Source organism: Sabethes cyaneus, chromosome 1 (assembly GCF_943734655.1).
Source record: "Sabethes cyaneus chromosome 1, idSabCyanKW18_F2, whole genome shotgun sequence".
NCBI lineage: Eukaryota > Metazoa > Arthropoda > Insecta > Diptera > Culicidae > Sabethes > Sabethes cyaneus.
The window spans coordinates 4,998,780-5,017,979 of NC_071353.1; the positions used below are offsets into that span (position 1 = coordinate 4,998,780).

Sequence of the window (19,200 nt, forward strand, 5' to 3'; positions counted from 1 at the left end):
TTTCAATAAAGTTAAGTTTTCCTGGGAACAGTTTCCCACATAGCAGTATAGTGAAGTGAATTAATCAGCACGAGTGAATATCACATCCAATTTCAAAGTACGACCTAGTCGGAAAAGTGACTTTGGAGCAACAACGAAAACCACCGGCTAAGACCATCTCTAGCCAAAAATAAGTGTTGCTCGCGACAACACCCGGTGAGGTAGTATGCCGAAAAACTCAATTATCACGAATAGCGAAGAAAGAAATTCAGGACGGAACAATCGGTATAGGACACGGCAAGGGACAAGGAAACGATTAAGGGATAATGATTGGAAACTTAGTACGTGGAATGTCCGAACTCTCCATGAACCAGCACGGGCTGGCTTGCTTGCTCGAGGGCTGCATCAACTCGGAGTGGAGTCCGCTGCTATTCAGAAAGTTCGGTGGCCAAATTCCGGAGAAAGGGAGCTCCGTGCACCCTAGACCCTATTGCAGGCACTTCTTTCAAGTACCACATCCACTACAGTGGCGGTAAAAAAGCAGAACATGGAGTCGGTTTCGTAGTGTTGGGAAAACAAAAGCAACGAGTTATCCGGTGGAGGCCCGTAGATGACCGTATATGCGTGTTGAGGATTAAGGGTAAATTCTTCAACTACAGCCTAATCAACTTATATGCACCGACAAATGATAAATCCGATGATCCAAAGGACCAGATTTACGACACGCTTGAGAGCACCTATGGATAGTGCCCAAAACACGACGTGAAAATCATCATCGGAGATGCAAATGCGCATCGCGATCGCGAGGGAGAAATTTTTCCATCTAGTCATTGGAAGACATAGCCTTCATCTGTTGACCAATGGTAACGGTCTGAGGCTCATACATTTTGCCGCGGCCAGAGGAACGCCGTCTGTAGCACCTACTTTCCACGTTTGAATACTCGGAAACACTCCTGGAGGCAGCCAAATGGAGACTGAAGCTCTCAGATTGATCATGTCCTGGTTGACGGTCGATACTTTTCGGATGTTATCGATGTATGATCTTTTCGGGAACCAAATATCGACTGACCACTATCTCGTAGTGAGTAAGATTCGCGCAAGGCTGTCGAACACGGCGAAAGCTCGCACTGAGAGGGCGCTGCGTTTCAACATCCTGCGGTTAACGGCAGACGTCGTAGCAGTGGAGTACCGTACGCCAGGAAGCTTGGCCAACGAATCGCAGAACAGCAGGTAGAAGGAGAAGATATAAATGGGCTGTGGAGGAACATCCATGGTGCCATCGAAACAGCTGTAGATACTATTGAATGGAGAGGTAAATGCGGAGATCAGCAGGGACAGGATAGGAATTGTAAGCGATGGAGCCACCAACACAGGAGGTCATACCAACGGGGGTACATGGTAATTACCAATGATTACTTACGATTATCATTGATTACTCCACTGATCACCATTGATTACCTAATTAATTCGTAAATGATTATAAAAGTAATCTCTGATTACTTCGCACTTATATGGCTTGCTGGAAACCCCTTGAGAAGTTCGCAAGAAAATTTCCCTTTCCGTACACACCTGCGCATTTTTGCTACCGATAGGTAGAAGCTGTCAAACTTCGTCCGTTTCCTTGCTGGCTTCTCTGACTCACACTCAGCCAGTCGGGGTACTTTTGCGATTTCTTTCCATTCGTGACTGTGATTAGGTAAGCATCTCCTCGTGTGCAGCTCTTTCTCTGTGCTGTGGTGCTGTGTGTTAGTTCCTTTTCCTGTGCAGTGCACCTTTGGTCTACTACCTAGTAACCTATTCACTGACGGGCACGGCTGGACCGTGTGGAAGTTTAAAAGGAATCGCAGCCACAGCAAAATATGCTTATTCGACAAGTGAAACGTGTACTAATCGCTGCCACATCTGTTTGCAGCAATTCGACAGCTAATAGCAGCAGCATTCGTAGCGTACGTCCAATCTCCGCATACAGGCAGTACAGCAGCTTGCTGCGGCCGGAAGTCGTTTCCTATCAACACCAACAGCAAAGGTCAGCGGTGCTCCCGGAAGTAACCAGAAGGTTTTATTGCCACTCATCGGTATCAGCAGTTTTAGTGGACAAGGAGAGCAACGAGGACTTCGAAATGTAAGTAGAAAAACCACATGGCATCATTTTTTATCGAATTTCTGTAACTTGTTGGTTATTCATAACTTCTTTTATTTAAAAGTTGTAAAGAATTTTCTTTTATCTTCTTGAACTTTACACCCAACATGATGAAATAAGTTGGAAAAAATGCAGCCAAAGCGTGCCGTAGTAAATTCAAAATGGCGGCCGCTTTACAATTTTCAGCTGGCTGTCGAACGGCTCTAGCTTGGCTGAAAACGTGATGTCGGCTGACGTCATGCAAGCATGCGAAGCCAAGTCGATTGAAAGAAGAAAAAATCAATAAAATCATCTGTTCTCTAGGGGACACATGGAAATTGAAACGACTAACTGTTAAGCCCTGTTGTCTAGTTTCTCGAGTTTCTCTTGTGTGTGCGTTGTTGCCAATGTTCCGATTGCTTTTTTTTTGTTGCAGGGCTCCGCGATTTGAACGTGACGACTACAAAAAGGACTCGTACCGTGGCGTGAAGCGCTCGGGTGCAGAATTCAAGCGCACTGGCGGTGGATTCCGCGGTGGTGCAGGAGGTGGTGGCGGCGGTGGCCGGTTTGGCGGTAATTCGTCGGGCGGTGGCCGCGATAAGTGGTCAATGGACGGAAAGCAACTGCAAAAAATTAATTGGAGCAAAATGCAGTTGGTTCCGTTTAAGAAGGACTTCTACCATGAACATCCGGTTATTAAAAATCGTTCGCAGCGTGATGTCGAGCGTTTCCATGAGAAGCACGATATTACCTTGATTGGCAACTGTCCGAAGCCAATCACCGAGTTCGACGAAATTGACATGCCAGACTATGTGGTGAACGAAATCGAAAAGCAAGGGTATCAGAGACCGACGCCCATCCAGGCTCAAGGATGGCCTATTGCTTTGAGTGGTCTAAACATGGTCGGTGTGGCGAAGACCGGTTCTGGTAAAACATTGGGCTATATGCTGCCCGCCATTATCCACATTAATCATCAAAAACCTGACCCGAGCATTCGCGGTCCGTTAGTCCTGGTTCTGGCGCCAACCCGTGAGTTGGCCCAGCAGATCCAACAGGTAGCAACCGATTTTGGCTCATCGTCGTACATTAGAAACACTTGTTTATTCGGAGGTTCCAGCAAGGGACCACAGGCAAGTGATCTTCGCCGCGGAGTTGAAATCGTAATTGCCACTCCAGGTCGTTTGATCGATTTTCTCGAATCTGGAACCACAACGTTACAACGCGTCACCTATCTGGTGTTGGACGAAGCCGATCGTATGCTGGACATGGGCTTCGAGCCTCAGATCCGCAAGATTCTAGAGCAAATTCGTCCGGATAGGCAAATTCTGATGTGGTCCGCTACCTGGCCGAAGGAGGTACAACGGCTAGCGCGAGACTATCTCGGCGAGTACGTCCAGATCAACGTTGGATCTTTGGAGCTGTCTGCTAATCACAACATTACCCAGCACGTGAAAGTAATCGAGGAGCACGAGAAGAATCAAGAGTAAGTTTATTTTTTGTTTCACGATAATCTTTCGAGCCTAGAGTCGCTGGTTAGAACGTTAAGTTTGCGAACTCTGTTTTACCAGTGCTATTAAACCGCTCGAAAAGTAAATTCTGCGGCACATACAAAACTCAACCTTTGCATTGAGTGTGGGGTTGCAGTGTTTTCGATATTCGAACGCCGGAGAGACATCTTTTGTGGAAGCATTTAGGTACCTAGCAGTATTTCTAACATACGTTTCTCTTTCTCTGCCCGAACAGACTTGGAAAACTTCTAGACAGTTTATACGCTCGGGGTAATCCCGGTAAGATTTTGGTTTTCACCACGACGAAGCGCAAGTGTGATCAAATTTCGAACTATTTGCGCCGCTTCGGACAAGATTCGGTTGGCATGCATGGCGACAAAAGCCAACAGGAACGTGAACGTGCATTGAATCGGTTCCGTAACTCCAACAGCTGCATCTTGGTTGCCACCGATGTGGCCGCCCGTGGTCTCGGTAAGTTTTGCCCGTGTAATTTTCCCTTTTGTATTGCAATCCATGAAACATTTTCCCAAACGAAAATCCTTCATAACCACCAAGAATTACCGTTGAGTAGTGAGTAGTACTAGAGAGTGGCTGCAACGTTTCGAATCACGGACGTCCTGCAAAAAAAAGTGACAATGAAACAAACATCCGAACCATTTTGTTACCTTTTGATTGACTATCGTTTTCCCATTTTTCCTTTTCTCTCTCTCACTTTTCTGCTTTCAGAGGCCGGAACTTTTCGCGATGGGGATAAATCTGGTGGCAATCGCTTGCGACTGCCCGTGCATCTCTGTAGTAACGCTTACGCTCATAACACTTTGCATACGTTTCACCCGGGTACGGTAGAAGACGTTCGTTGAGCGTTTTCAGGCCGGGAAAAGTGTATGTGAAAATTTGTTTAAAAGAAACAAAAGTATCTAAACTAACAGGCGTGGGGTTGTTCCGAAAGAAAACGTGGAACAGCTTTCGCGCTAATGATCGAAAGAGATGGTACTATCCTCATCCAATGAAGATCCAATTCGGCCTCGCAGAATCGAATGGGGTGTGGTTGTGTAAAAGAGAGAGAAACACTGTAAAAATCTTAACGTAGATCCACAGTAGCGGCTGCTCTCTGTTGCCAATGGTGCCAGTATAGATCCAAGCATAAACGGGGAGGGAGAGCAACAGAACCAGGATCGATCGATCGGACCACGCGTTCTCCCTCAGCGCGCACGTTGGATCTGGATGGCCTTTGGTTGGTCGCTCGTCCTTTGCCACTTTCGAATGGCGGATGGCAGCGGCTACACAATTGGTGATGGAGACAAAAAAATACCCAAAAGATCTACTACTGCCATTTCAAATTTACTTCCAAGGCCGTTCTTTGAACTCTGACGGCTTCACTCTCTCTATCGTTGGACGTCTAATGGTTTGTATCTCCGGTTAATTTCTAGGTTTTGCTCACCACATTCTTATCACTTTCATCATCAGTATCATAACGCATGGAGTCATTTCCATTTTCCCACCCAGATTTTTACTTTGTATTTTTTCGCTAAATGCCAAATTAATTATTTGAACAGTATTTTGTGATACAAAACGTAGTTTTTGGACCGTAGATTTCGCGAATCAATGCGCTAATTTTAGTTAGTCTATCATTTCCCGTTTTTGCTTATACTGATCAACTTTGTTCCCGGTTTTTTTTTTCTTTATTCTAATGACCATAAACAGACGTTGACGGAATCAAGGTGGTCATCAACTACGACTATCCACAGCAGACGGAAGATTACGTGCACCGGATCGGGCGTACCGGTCGTTCTAACGCAACCGGCGAAGCGTACACCTTCTTCACTTCTAATGAACGAAAAATGGCCAAGGAGCTGGTTGCGGTACTGGAGGAAGCCAAGCAGACCATCCCACCGGAGTTGTTGAAGTGGCGCCACATTGGCGGTGGAGGTTTCAGCCGATACGGCGGCGGCGGCGGTGGTGGAAACCGTTTTGGAACATTCAAGGGTGGACGAGGGGGTGACTTCGGTCGGGGTGGTAACGATCGATTCGACAAGGGAGGAGCTAAGGGATCGTATGGCGGCGGAAGCTACGGCGGTTCATCGAACGGCTTTGGAGGATCATCTAATGGCTATGGAGCATCATCTAATAGCTATGGAGCATCATCTGCCGGCGGTTACGGAGGTGCATCATCGTCAAACGGATACGGTTCCAGTGATTTCCGAAATGGTGCGAGCAGTAGTACAAAGCACATCAAGTTTGACAACTAAACTTGCCGTAGTAGTATCTCTATCCGCGAATAGATTTAACTCACCGTCTATTATCTCTTAGCCACTAAGATATAGGTACTCTATTTAATTTAAACACAACCAATCAGAACCGGAGTATTGATTTTAATCATTTATGCTAAGGCAAAGTACATAGTTTACGTTCATTTTATACACCAGCACATTCAAGAATTGATGTAGAAACACACAAAAGGTAAATTTTTGCCCTCCGAAACCGAGTAAGAAGTAGTAATCTTATGCGTTGATAATCCGGTAAGTCGAAAACGAAGGAAGCTAAATGAACTTAAAACTTTTATTACTGTGATATACCCTCCCTTGTGTATCACTTCAAGCGAATCGGTTTTGCATTAAGTTAATTCTATTAGTTTTGAAATGGCAATCGCGCATTAACCAAAAAACAAAAAAATAAGTTAAAAGCAACTATCGTTAGAGGAAAAACCATTTGCAGTTTTGGATCATCTGTCCCGGACCGGGTGACATTCCCCCTTGCGTTGATTTGTGTACGGTTCATCAATAAGAGATGGATATCAAAAAAGTAAAAACGAAATAAAAGAAAATCAACCAGCCACTTCACAATAAATAACGGAACTTTTTATTACAAACAAAAAACAGTAACATTAATGGCACATACATAAACAGCTGTCGACCTACCGTAGTTAAATCCCCAGCGTTTTGCACAGATTGTAGTACTTTTTGCTGAGCCGCGGATTGTCCAGGCACTCGTACAAATCGTTGATCTTCAGGCAGTCGGTTTGGCTGAGGGCCTGCCGCTGCCCGAGCTTAATGTTGGGCATTTTCGTTTCGATCGTGGGCTTTCCTTTGCCGATGCTGAAGTAACTTTTACCGTAGTGCATGATGCTGTTGTAGTCGTACTCGAAGCTGTAGGTAGTGTTTTTCAGCGATTGTTTTTCGAAGTTTGATTTGAACGCTGTTGGTGGGGGGAAAATAACAAGAAATTCAAAGGTGTTAGCTTTATCAAGGTGGTTTGCAAGTGAAACAGTGAACATAACAAGGGCCACGTAATTAAAACTCAGGAGTACCTGCATCGAAACCAACTCCTCTCTTTGATGATGGAAATTCCAGCAAAATAGTCATTAAAGAGAGGAACTGCTTTAAGGTGAAATTAGCAGTCATCGATTCTGCCAATTTCAAAAGCAGTTTTTTTGTTTGGAACAAAAATTCTGTTCAAGAAAATATATTCGCAGTGTTCAGAATGGCAAGAAGGATACAGTATTTACATTTTTACAAACAGAACTTCGCTTTTGGGCCCAAAAACTGCTTCCGAAATTAAGTTCTCCGACGAAAAGTTAATGACTGCTAATTTCCCGGTTATGATGACAGATAAACGGTAGAGGGTGAGATACGATGGCCTTTCTTTTAGCATAATTCCTTTAATCAATATGAGAAGGGTTTTTGGTGGACGAGTTAGCTAAAAACTCTCAAACAGTTTACAGAAAAAACATGCGGTATGACCTACATGCTTTCACGATAACATTGCAATGAGACTCAGTGCTTTAAGAAAATGTCAACCCCCCGCAGAAATCGCCACTGTCTAGGTTTATTTATTTTCCTAGGTCTACTGGTCTCCATTACTTTGCTTCAATTGAATCCGCAGGATCACCCCTGCGAAATGGTACTTCCCACAAAAAATTTCCGTGAAATGGTACATTCCGCTTAAGGTTTTTCGCAAAATGGTATTCGGCGAAACGTTGTACAATCACGGCGAATATTGCTATCCGCTTTCTGACTAAGCAATGAGGGGAGTTGTTTTCTACTTTACTGTGAGGAAAAATTGCAAATTTGTATATTAAACTACCCATCCCATAAGCAGCTAATCAGCATATCTGGCATTTTATACTGCACGTTGTTGTATATTAGCTTTTGACTGCATAGGTTTTGTAAATTGGCATCCAAAATTCTATTCAAATTGTTCGTGTCGGTAATTAGCTGCAAATTAGTTTTTTCAGCACTATAAGAAGGTTAATAGCAGTAAAGTATATTTTGCCAAAATAGCATTTAAGGCGACTTAAATGCTCATTGGCTTGCATTTGAATAGCAATGGTGATGCTTATTGGTTACCTGGGATGCTTTCATAGTTATATAACTGCCAAATGAATCATCTAAGGTTTAACTCCTCAGAAACTTGCAAAAATCGAGATAATGACACAGATCATCCGAGGTTCACGATTTATGTACAACACAGTTTAATTTGTGGCAATACAAGGTTTGTCGGGTCAGCTAGTCTTATATATAAATCGGCATGAAAATTTGCATGTAGGGGTTTTTGTGGTCGGGGAAGGTTCTTATGATAATTAGAGACCCCTCCCCCCACTAAGAGGAAGAGCTCCCATACAAATGAAACACAAGTTTTTGCATAACTCGAGAACTAATCAAGCGATTGGAATCAAATTTGGCATTTGGGGGATTTTGGAGGCGCGAATTTATTTTATGATGGTTTGAGACCTCTCACCCCTCTGGTAGAGGGAAAAGGACTCTCATAAAAATAAAACAGAAATTTTGCGTTGCTCAAAAACTAATCGAACTCTTCCATAAAACATTAGTCAACAAGGCTATTACAAATATTTTATAAAGTTTTTGTCCTTCCAGTGTTGGGCAGAGAATTTTTCTATCGAGCAAAAATAATGCATTTTACCTAAAGTTTAAACCTGCAAACCAAATCTATTCTTGCTTTTCATATATATATTATTGTTTTCCATTTAAGAACCGACGAAAAGAAAGAAAAAAGTGGCGATTTTTGCAAATTCTATTGTTTGAATTTCCATTTCTGTTTGGTGTTAGATGCGTTAACACGCCGGACATTCATTTTTCGAGTCCTTTAGGCTGTAGAGCCCACAGAAAATTGATTTTATTAAAAAAAATTCGACTAGCACCCCACAAATTATTTTTTGTCCTCCGATTTTTCAAGCCAATTTCAAAAACTTTAAAATTAATTTGCAATGGCCTAATAACACCACCAAAAACTATCCATAGTAACTCTAGATGAATGAGGGCGAGACGGCGGGGGGGTGTTGCCGGCGATCCGCCGTCGCAAGCGTTGGCCAATGCGGGGGGACAGCCGCCCGTAGAAATCACCTCTGTCTAGGTTTATTTGTTTTCCTAGGTCTACTGACTTGTCGACTTCGCCGCCTCCAAGAACATGGCCATGCGCAGTACCTTCTTCCACCATAACCTCTAACATCGGTACACCTGGAGATCACCCAACCAGACAGAATCACAAATCGACCACGTTCTGATAGATGGTCGGCACTTTTCAGACATTATCGACGTCAGAACCTATCCGGGCGCTAACATCGATTCAGATCATTACCTAGTGATGGTAAGGCTACGTCAAAAACTATCTGTTGTGAACAACATACGATACCGGCGCCCGCCACGGTACAATCTAACGCGACTGAAGCAACCGGAGGTCGCCGAAAACTACGCGTTATCTCTCGAAACCGCGCTGCCGGAATAGGGTGAGCTGGATGAAGCCCCTCTTGAGGACTGTTGGAATGCCTTGAAAACAGCCATTAACAGCGTAGCGGAGAACGTTCTGGGCCGTGTGGTACCGAATCGACATAACGAATGATTTGACGAGGAATGCCAGCAGATATTGGCTGAGAAGAACGCAGCGCGGGTACAAATGCTGCGTAGAGCCACCCGTTAGAATGTGGAGCGATACAAACAGAAGCGGAGGCAGCAAACCCGACTCTTCAAGGAAAAGAAGCGCCATCAAAAGGAGAGGGAGTGCGAAGAACTTGAACAGCTGTACCGCTTTCACGCACACGGAAGTTCTATCAGAGACTCAACGGATCTCGCAAAGGCTTTGTGCCGCGGGCCGAACTGTACAGAGATAAAGATGGAGGTATCTTGACTGACGACCGTGCGGTGATCGAAAGGTGGAAGCAGCACTACGATGAACACCTGAATGGCGTGCAGGCGAAAGACCATGATAGCGGAGGAAGTGACCACATTGGTGCAGCAAGCGACGAAGATGTGCCACCCCCATCGATAAGGGAAGTTAACGAAGCCATCCAGCGGCTGAAGAACAACAAAGCAGCGGGAAAGGATGGCATTGGAGCGGAACTTATTAAAATGGGCCCGGACAAGTTGGTCGACTGTTTGCACCAACTGATTGTCAAGATTTGGGATACGGAACGACTACCGGAGGAGTGGAAAGACGGGGTTCTCTGCCCTATCTACAAGAAAGGTGATAAGCTGGATTGTGAGAACTACCGAGCAATCACTATCCTGAATGCCGCCTACAAAGTGCTGTCCCAAGTCCTCTTTCATCGACTATCGCCAATAGCCAATAGATTTGTGGGAAGTTACCAGGCTGGCTTCATAGAGGGTCGGTCTACAACGGACCAAATCTTCACCCTGCGGCAAATCCTCCAGAAGTGCCGCGAATCCCGAGTCCCCACGCACCACCTGTTCATCGATTTCAAAGCCGCATATGATAGCGTAAACCGAAAAGAGCTATGGAAAATTTTGGACGAAAACGGCTTTCCGGGTAAGCTTGCTAGACTTTTCATGGCTACGATGGATGGGATCCAGTGCTGTGTGAGAATCTCGGGTGGATTGTCGGACCCATTCGAAGCTTGCAGGGGACTTCGACAAGGATATGGTCTTTCCTGCCTACTATTCAACATTGCGCTTGAAGGTGTTATAAGACGAGCGGCAATCGAAATGCGGGGCACGATTTTCAATAAATCCAGCCAATTTATCTGCTTTGCTGACGACGTGGATGCTGTCGGCAGAACATTTGAGGCGGTGGAAGATCAGTACATCAGACTGAAACGCGAAGCAGAGAAGATTGGATTGAAGATAAATACGTCTAAAACGAAGTACATGCTGGCGGGCGGGACCGAGCACGACAGGGCCCGCTTGGGAAGTACCGTGGTAATCGACGGGGATGAGTTCGAGGTAGTCGACGAGTTCGTATACCTTGGCTCGCTGGCAACAGAGGACAACAATATCAGCCGTGAGATTAAAAGACGTATTATCAGCGGAACTACGGACTACGGACTCCACAAACACTTGCGGTCGAACAATTTAAGCCCCCGTACAAAGTGCACACTACAAAACGCTAATTAGACCGGTTGTCCTCTACGGGCACGAAACGTGGACACTGCTGGAAGAGGACCTACGAGCACTCGGAGTTTTCGAACGGCGGGTGCTAAGAACCATCTTTGGCGGAGTGCAAGAGAACGGTGTATGGAGGCGAAGAATGAACCACGAGCTCGCGCGTCTCTACGGCGAACCAAGTATACAGAAAGTGGTTGAATTTGGACGGATAACGTTGGGCGGGACATGTTGCTAGAATGCCGGACAACTATCCTGCAAAAATAGTTTTCGCATCAAATCCGGTAGGAACAAGACGAAGAGGGGCACAGTGAGCCAGGTGGAGCGAGATCTGGCAAGCACTGGGTGTCCGCGGAACTGGAGATCAGTTGCCATGGACCGAAACAGGTGAAGAAATTATACTGCGCAGGCCTTGTCGTAAGACGTTAGGCCAATTCAGTAAGTAAGTAAGGTCTACTGACCTTTATTACTTTCCTTTAGTTGGGTCCGAATGAGCGACAGCGAGTAAGGAGAGGATCAGCCCTGTGAAATGCTACACTCCACGAAAAAGTTTTTCGCGAAATGGTACATTCCGCAAAATTTATGTCCGGATCAGACAGTCGCTAATTATTCCTCACTTTGAACTTGCTGCATGAATATTCCGTCATCCCTTTTTACCTTTGTTATACTATATAACAAAGGTTTAGAAATTGGTCGAAAAACGCGAAATAGAACCAAGGCTTAGAGGGCCAAGTGTCATATACCAATCGATAGGGTTCGACGAATTGAGCAATGTGTGTGTGTGTGTGTGTGTGTGTGTGTGTGTGTGTGTGTGTGTGTGTGTGTGTGTGTGTGTGTGTGTGTGTGTGTGTGTGTGTGTGTGTGTGTGTGTGTGTGTGTGTGTGTGTGTGTGTGTGTGTGTGTGTGTGTGTGTGTGTGTGTGTGTGTGTGTGTGTGTGTGTGTGTGTGTGTGTGTGTGTGTGTGTGTGTGTGTGTGTGTATGTATGTGTATGCAGCTCATTTTCAATCGCCTGTTTCTTGGAGATGGCTGAACCGATTCATCAACTATTACTTTTGTTTGAAAGGTATTTATGCCTAGTATATCACTATTCAGTTGTTTCGTGGTACGACGTTTCGTTTTAAAGTTATAAGCAAAAATGCGAAAACTCCGTAACACGGTTTTTTCCGAAACTACACAACCAATTTTAATGATCTTAGTCTAAAAATAAAAAATAAGAAAACTTATCCAATTTAATTCTACTATGTGTATTTTATTCAATGACAGATACGTATTTCGCCTACGACTTGCAGGCTTCCTCAGTGTCTGTTTCCGAACAGGTAGACAGGTAGTCTTAAGCAATGTATCGCTTTACCTACCCGCTTTACCTATCGCCTTTTGTATACCAGCAGCAAGGAACCTTAAGCTCCTATAAAAACTGTAAAATTGCTTTGGTTAATTTAGTTCGAAAACAGACACTGAGGAAGCCTGCAAGTCGTAGGCGAAATACGTATCTGTCATTGAAAAAAATACACATAGAATTAAATTGGATGTTTTCTTATTTTTTATTTTTAGGTTTCGTATTCTACTAAGACGCTCCAAAAACTTCAGTCAATCATGATCTTAGTACCAAATGAAAGCTCTTGCTATTGCCAAACTTTTTATAAAGTTTCATTGAAAACAAATATGCAGTATAAAAGTTACGCTTAAAAAACCAGTTTTGAAATTTACCTTCAAAATACACTATTCGTTCGAGATTGAAGATTGTCAGGTCAGACCATATGGATGAGACACAGGCTGGGCCAGACTGCTTGTGGGATTGAAGACAGACAACCATGGACCAGATAGACTAATTCTATCATTTTATTGCTAAATTTTAATTATCAGCCTTATAGTTGGTGTCACGAGATACGACACTACTAGTCTTACAAATCAGCTATCGTATGTTCGAAAACTTTGCCTGGAAGAGGCTGTAAGAGTTAATAGAATCTGGTAATTATCCTGTGCTCTAACAGCTGACTGCGAGGTCTGTCGAGTGAAAACAGGCGGTCTAGCTAGTTCCAAAAACGGAATATATAGAAACGGAATATATCACTTTTTTATGTTTTGATCCTCAGGTTTCGCTTAGTTTCGGAATAGAAAATTGTTGTTTCTTTAAGTGGCACGCATGGTAATGTACATAGCATATACCGATTGTTACAACAAAAATATGATCGGAGAAACTAGAAAAGTGACTCGTGATACGTGTTAGTATATCCATTTAGCTACGAGATCTAGTGAAAATATTGCCTATGATCTAGAATAAAATAGCACCAGCTCGTTTGGAGGCAGTTACAACGAGGCAATCACAGAAAAATTGATCAAGCTATTCACACTTCAAATGCATTTTCGGTTCAATTCACCACAAACTTACCCGGAATTATGTTATCCCAGTTGATCTTTACGAACCGGTCTCGATCGGAACGGGACTGCTCGTGAAAAATTCCGAGCGCATGCATCAGTTCGTGCATGGCTCGTCCTTCGTGGCCGAGACAGTTGATACTCTGATGATCCGGCGGCTGAAGCGAAACTATCTGAGCACCGCCCGTCTTACCAACGTAACTCCAGCAGCCCTTCGGATATTTGATGGGCCAAATGAGAAGGAAATCCTTATCCTTTCCGTTCCACGGTACGAATCGTACGCAAGTCATGAAATTCAACGTTCGAATTGCCTTCAAGATCGTCACCTGGTCGTCGACATCGTACAGTGGACTGATGGCATACGGCACGGTCCGATTGGGCCACAGTCGCTCCGGGAAAACGTCCCATTTGAGGCCCACTCTCCAATACTTGTACATACTATTATCCATGGCCATATCGCCCTGGAACAATCCGGGTGTCACTTCTGGATCTTGCTCATCACTCTGTAGATATGCAGACTGTTCCACCAGATCTACACTGTCCGGAACAGGCGGATTTAACACATCCGGTATCTTAGGGAATATGATTGCACCGTACAGTAAATCTAGCGTACCGATTACCAACGTCAGCGTCGTCGCGTGGTGCCCCAGACTAAGGAACATTATGGATCGTGATAGGAACGTTCTATATCTTTGCTTCAAGTTTAAATATCACGCATCAGATGCAAAATTATTAAAATAAAAGAAATGGCAGTGTTTCGAACCGCGCGGAAACGTTGCCGTAGTTGAACTGAATGGTGCGAGACGAGAGAGAAAGGTTTCTGTTCCGGTGTCTAAACCGTCCTATCCTGCCGCCTGCTGCAGCACGTCATGACATTGCCGCGCTCGCCACACCAGATACCACGGCACGCACACGGCACGGCAGGTCAGTAGATTTTTCCTCTCTCGCTGCCAAATCGATCGGCGGATATCGCATCGCAGTGCACATCGTTTGCATATCGTTACACATTTCCCTTTCGCGCTTGCCCGCGGTGCAGGGGCATCGCTCCGATTTTGATTTTCGGTACAGATTTCGCAAATCGCAAACTCGAAATGCTCACGCCACGTCGTCACAGTCTTTAATGAACAATAAGTAGAATAATTTTGTTTGTGACATAGGCAATCCACTTTTACCATCACCAAATCCAATCAGCCACCAAATTTTGCCTGATAACAACCATTTTAAGAGGATCGGATCCCAACTAAGAATCATCCTGAACCTATCTTAGATCAATTCCACAATTAGTAAGCCTCATCCCGGGCTTTCGGGTCTTACTAACTTCCAGCAACTTGCTAAACTTTTTTTTCAGGACTTCTCTGGTCTCCTCCACCATTTTAAGCATCATTATGTCCACTTTAACAAATTCGGATCTCAACTGAATCTTTTGAATCCAAGCTTTTGAATGTCACTAACTTTTAAAAACTTGTTAACCCTTTTTTTAGGATAACATCGCTCTTCTCGACCGTTTTGAGGCCCATTTCGACCATGTCGGGACTCCGTTGATTGAAATTTTGATGATGACAGGTTCCACGCTCCACTAATTTTGTAAGTTGAAACTGCTTCCTCCAACTCGTAAACTTATATTTTCATTACATTATATTTTATTCATAGGGGAGAGTAGTCAACAGTGAGACAACAGGAACAGTGAGACATCGGGAATAGCTTCGCCATAAAACATACAAGATCCATGATATTTTCCTGCAAAGTAAAGTTTGTGAATCTATATCACATAATACAGTTTGAGAAAGATTTGTTAATTTTTTAGTATATTTTTCAACAAAAGTCGTTTTTGGGGGGGTCAAAGTAAATTTTATTGCGATCATTTTCAGGTGATTTTTAACGGCAAATCGCATAACTAATCCAAATTAAATTTACTACATGGCATCTCATAGGAATGAGAGATAAAAATAAAAAATATAAGACCATCGAATTGTTTACTAACACCACTATTTCACTATTTCTCATAAAACATTCCTATAGGGAACAGTGAGACAAACAGATGTGGGTAATTTTCAAAAAAAAATTTTGTGTTGAATTGTAACTCAATCTATATATATTGATTGTAAATGAGTTCTAACGTATAAGTTGAAGGTCAGATAACCAGGATTTGACCTTTATATGAATATAAATGTAGTTGTGAGAAAAATCGGAATTTTCAATAATGCACAACAATAATGTATCCTTTATGCACAAAATAAGCAGTACGACCTCTAAACTATTCTTTGTAAACAAAAAATATGGTTTAAGTTTAATTCTAATATGTGTCTCAGTATTCAATACTCGTTGTCTCACTCTTCCCACCTACTGGGGAACAGTGAGCCAAAAAGACACCTTCACATTTGCGTTTGTAACTATTTTATCTTTTAACCAAAAGGGCTGAAACTTTTTTTCAGACAACTAGAAGGATATACCTTTCAAATGGATTGAAGACCTCGTTGGTAACTATCACCAAAAAATTTTTAAAATTTTTGGAAAAAAAGTGTCTCACTGTAGACGTCTCTCCCCTATCATTAAAAATGCTAGTTTTCGAGTAAAATTCTTGAAGAGTTGAAGTACTTAATTTTTTTACGTCGTCATATGTCCATGAGGATTTACTTTTCGTTGCTATAGATTTTTCTAATTTCTAAGCTAACTAGATACTACAGGTCCTGATGAAAATCGCGCTTTGTTCATTCCAGGTTCATTCATGAAATTTCAAAACTTATTTATAAATTTTCCAAATAGAATCAACATCACTCCCCGTACCCTTGTATTGTTTGACTGGTGAAACTATTATTGCATTCGCAAAACAAAGCCATAAGCTGTACAAAACTGCAAAATATGAACTAATCCCTTGACCGCTAGGCCAACACAGAAGATTTAAAAATATTAGGAAGATGTTTTTTGGGCTTGAATAATATGTTTTCAAAGAATTGATTTTTTTGAAAAGCAACACATCTTACTAAACATTTTGAAATAAACGCAAATAAACTTCGTTGATTGAGAACGCCAGCTTCCACGGCGCGCCGGAGAGACCCGAAGTGAAAGTGAAACCCGTTTTGATAGCGGCAAAGTGTCCCCCCGGACTCGGACGGACGGGGCACACCTGCTGTGTGTGAGCCGTCTAATGAGTTTCCGTTCAGTCGGCTCGGTGTGTGATACAATCGGCCGCTCTCCCACCCGGAGCCGGTACAATGCCACACGCGTTTTGCATTGCCAATTAATAAAGCAGGTTCGGACGCGCAGCGAGCAGGCGGCTGGCTGGACGAATTTACACCTCGGCTCGTTTGCAGACACGGTGGTCGTCCGCACGAAACGGATGGCTGAAATCAGCTCGACGCCATCGGCGTTGCTAAATATGATATGAAGCTACATATGTATGTTAAAATTATGTTTTTCTTTGAGGAGCTGGTCGAAGTTTGTTCACGATTACACCCATAAACGCTGGACATTGATCGGTTACCTCGGTTACCGATCTGACGTTCGTATATTGAATAATAGCAAATAATAGTGATAACATCAAAACAAAGCAAGCCTCCTTCCGATCGGAAAGCGAACCGGCGGCATTGGAACGTTGAATAATTTACCTAATTATTCAATGATTTTCTTTCCAAATGATGTATTCAGTTTACCGGTTTTCCCATGCATTTGTTATTTATTTGCAACCATTCGGGTATCCTGATAATGGTCACATAATTTGGTACCAGTTACATATTTCTGCACGTACTTCCTTATCGGAGGAGACATCTGATAAATAAAAAATTGCTATGAAAATTCGCAAACCGGAAGCTGAGGTGCTACATTCCGTTTTCGAAAATTGATCTTCTGCTTTCATTCGACAGATTTTGTAGCCATGTATAGGAGTATAGGACAATTGCGGGGCTATGGCTATAACAGTTGCACCCAAAACAAAATTCGAACATGCGACGACTAGTTTGCTAGACCAGTGTCGGACCTCGAGGTCAACTGTGGGGGGGGGGGGGTCTCGATATACGCCTTGAAACAATTACTGATTTTTCATTATCAGACTGCAGAAATCGTAACGGAAACGGTAAATAGTAGCAAACCTTTCTGAGGTTCAATTGAATGTCTGCCGTTAAAATTTAATACCAATCTTTAAACGGTTTAACACTTTAACGATACGACGAGAGATATTATTCGTGACCATTTCCAGCAGAGTATCGCGAGAAATTGGCTTCGAAGTCATATAAAAAAGTTTAGCTTGATCGTGTCCATTAGTTGAACTGCAATTAAACATCATTCAGAGATAAACGAGCTATATGTTCACTTCTCATGATGGATTTTTTTATTGGAATAAAACCCATTCAAAGTTATATGATCGAATTATAACAGAATGAGCTTTAAACTTTTGAATAATGTCTTATATTACGACACAACCTCCAGGGTGGTCTAATAAAATTCTGAACTAGTAGATCAATAATGCTTTTTTTTAACAAGAGAGATAGAACTCTTCGTACTTTTCATCTCCAAGTTACAAGCTTTATCTGATTTGTTTCGAACTAAAACAAACCAAAGTGCAACTGCACAATACCAATTCTGTTCTGGCTTTTTTTCTATGATTGTTTGATTAGTTTTGGCCCAAAACCAATTGTTCCCGACAGTCAGAACAAATACCATCTCTTAGGCTGGGTACTTAACAACTACCAAGTTAAAATTCATATTTTGATTATCGTGGGTATAATGTGTACAATCTACAGGGAGATGTACGTGGTTTCCACTGCTGTACGAAGAAGTTGTCTCCATTCCACTCGGTCCTTGGCCGCAATTCGCCAGCCACGTAGTCTGCGTAGGGTCCGCAGGCCGCCTTCTACTTGATCGATTCATCTTGCTCGCTGCGCGCCCCGCCGTCTCGTTTCAATCGGATCGTTATTGAGAACTTTTTTAACCGGGCTGTCGTCCAACATCCTCACGACGTGCCCAGCCCATTGCAGGCGACCGATTTTTGCGGTGTGAGCGATGGGTGGTTCCCTAAGCAGCTGATGCAATTGATGGTTCGTTCGCCTCCTCCACGTTCCGTCTTCCACCTGCACTCTGCCGTAGATGGTGTGCAACACCTTCCGTTCGAAAACACTGAAGGCGCGTTGGTCCTCCACGAGCATGGTCCATGCCTCAAGGCCGTAAAGGACTACCGGTCTAATCAGCGTCTTGTAGATTGTTAACTTCGTGCGGTGGCGAACTTTGTTCGATCGCAGCGTCCTACGGAGTCCAAAGTAGGCACGATTTCCTACCATAATGCGTCTTTGTATTTCTCTGCTGGTGTCGTTGTCTGCGGTAACCAGTGACCCCAGATACACGAACTCTTCTACCTCCCCGATTTCATCACCGTCTAAATGAATCCGGGGAGGGAGCTTTCACTTCTCCAGAACCTGTTCCTTTCATGTATTTTGTTTTCGATACATTAACGACAAGTCCAATCCGTTTGGCTTCAGCTTTCAGTCCGATGTACGTTTCCGCCATCCTCTCAAAGGTACGTGTAACAACGTCAACGTCGTCAACAAAACCAAGAAGCTGGACGGACTTCGTGAATATCGTGCCACTCGTGTCTATCCCCGCTCTTCTTATCACACCCTCCAAAGCGATGTTGAACAGCAAACATGAAAGCCCATCACTTTGCCGTAACCCTCTTCGAGATTCAAAGGGACTCGAGACTGCCCTTGATACTCGAACAACACACATTACTCGACCCATCGTCGCCTTGACCAATCGCGTTAGTTTATCCGGAAATTTGTAGTAGTGCATAATCTGCCATAGTTGATCTCGATCGATCGTGTCATACGCCGATTTGAAGTCGATGAATAAATGATGTGTGGGCACGTTGTATTCGCG

At 43.5% G+C, this 19,200-nt stretch overlaps 2 protein-coding genes across 3 annotated transcripts; one reads left to right on the forward strand and one right to left on the reverse strand.

The window, feature by feature from the left end:
* The first annotated feature begins 1,733 nt into the window (after positions 1-1,733).
* LOC128737213 (uncharacterized) lies at positions 1,734-6,466 on the forward strand. Of its 2 annotated transcripts, none has more exons than XM_053832980.1 (4): positions 1,734-2,101; positions 2,535-3,581; positions 3,842-4,077; positions 4,333-5,238. In XM_053832980.1, exons 1-4 carry the CDS (start codon positions 1,839-1,841, stop codon positions 4,464-4,466), a joined length of 1,680 nt encoding a protein of 559 aa, XP_053688955.1. In that variant the 5' UTR covers positions 1,734-1,838; the 3' UTR covers positions 4,467-5,238. The 2 variants fall into 2 exon arrangements, with proteins under 2 accessions (XP_053688955.1, XP_053688168.1); XM_053832193.1 differs by lacking the exon at positions 4,333-5,238 and adding an exon at positions 5,311-6,466 and having other exon boundaries at positions 1,737-2,101.
* Positions 6,467-6,529: 63 nt separating this feature from the next.
* On the reverse strand, positions 6,530-13,997 carry LOC128734983 (hatching enzyme 1.2). Its single transcript, XM_053829413.1, has 2 exons — positions 13,349-13,997; positions 6,530-6,801 (listed from the first exon to the last, which is right to left on the reverse strand). Exons 1-2 carry the CDS (start codon positions 13,995-13,997, stop codon positions 6,530-6,532), a joined length of 921 nt encoding a protein of 306 aa, XP_053685388.1.
* Between the last annotated feature and the right edge of the window lie 5,203 nt (positions 13,998-19,200).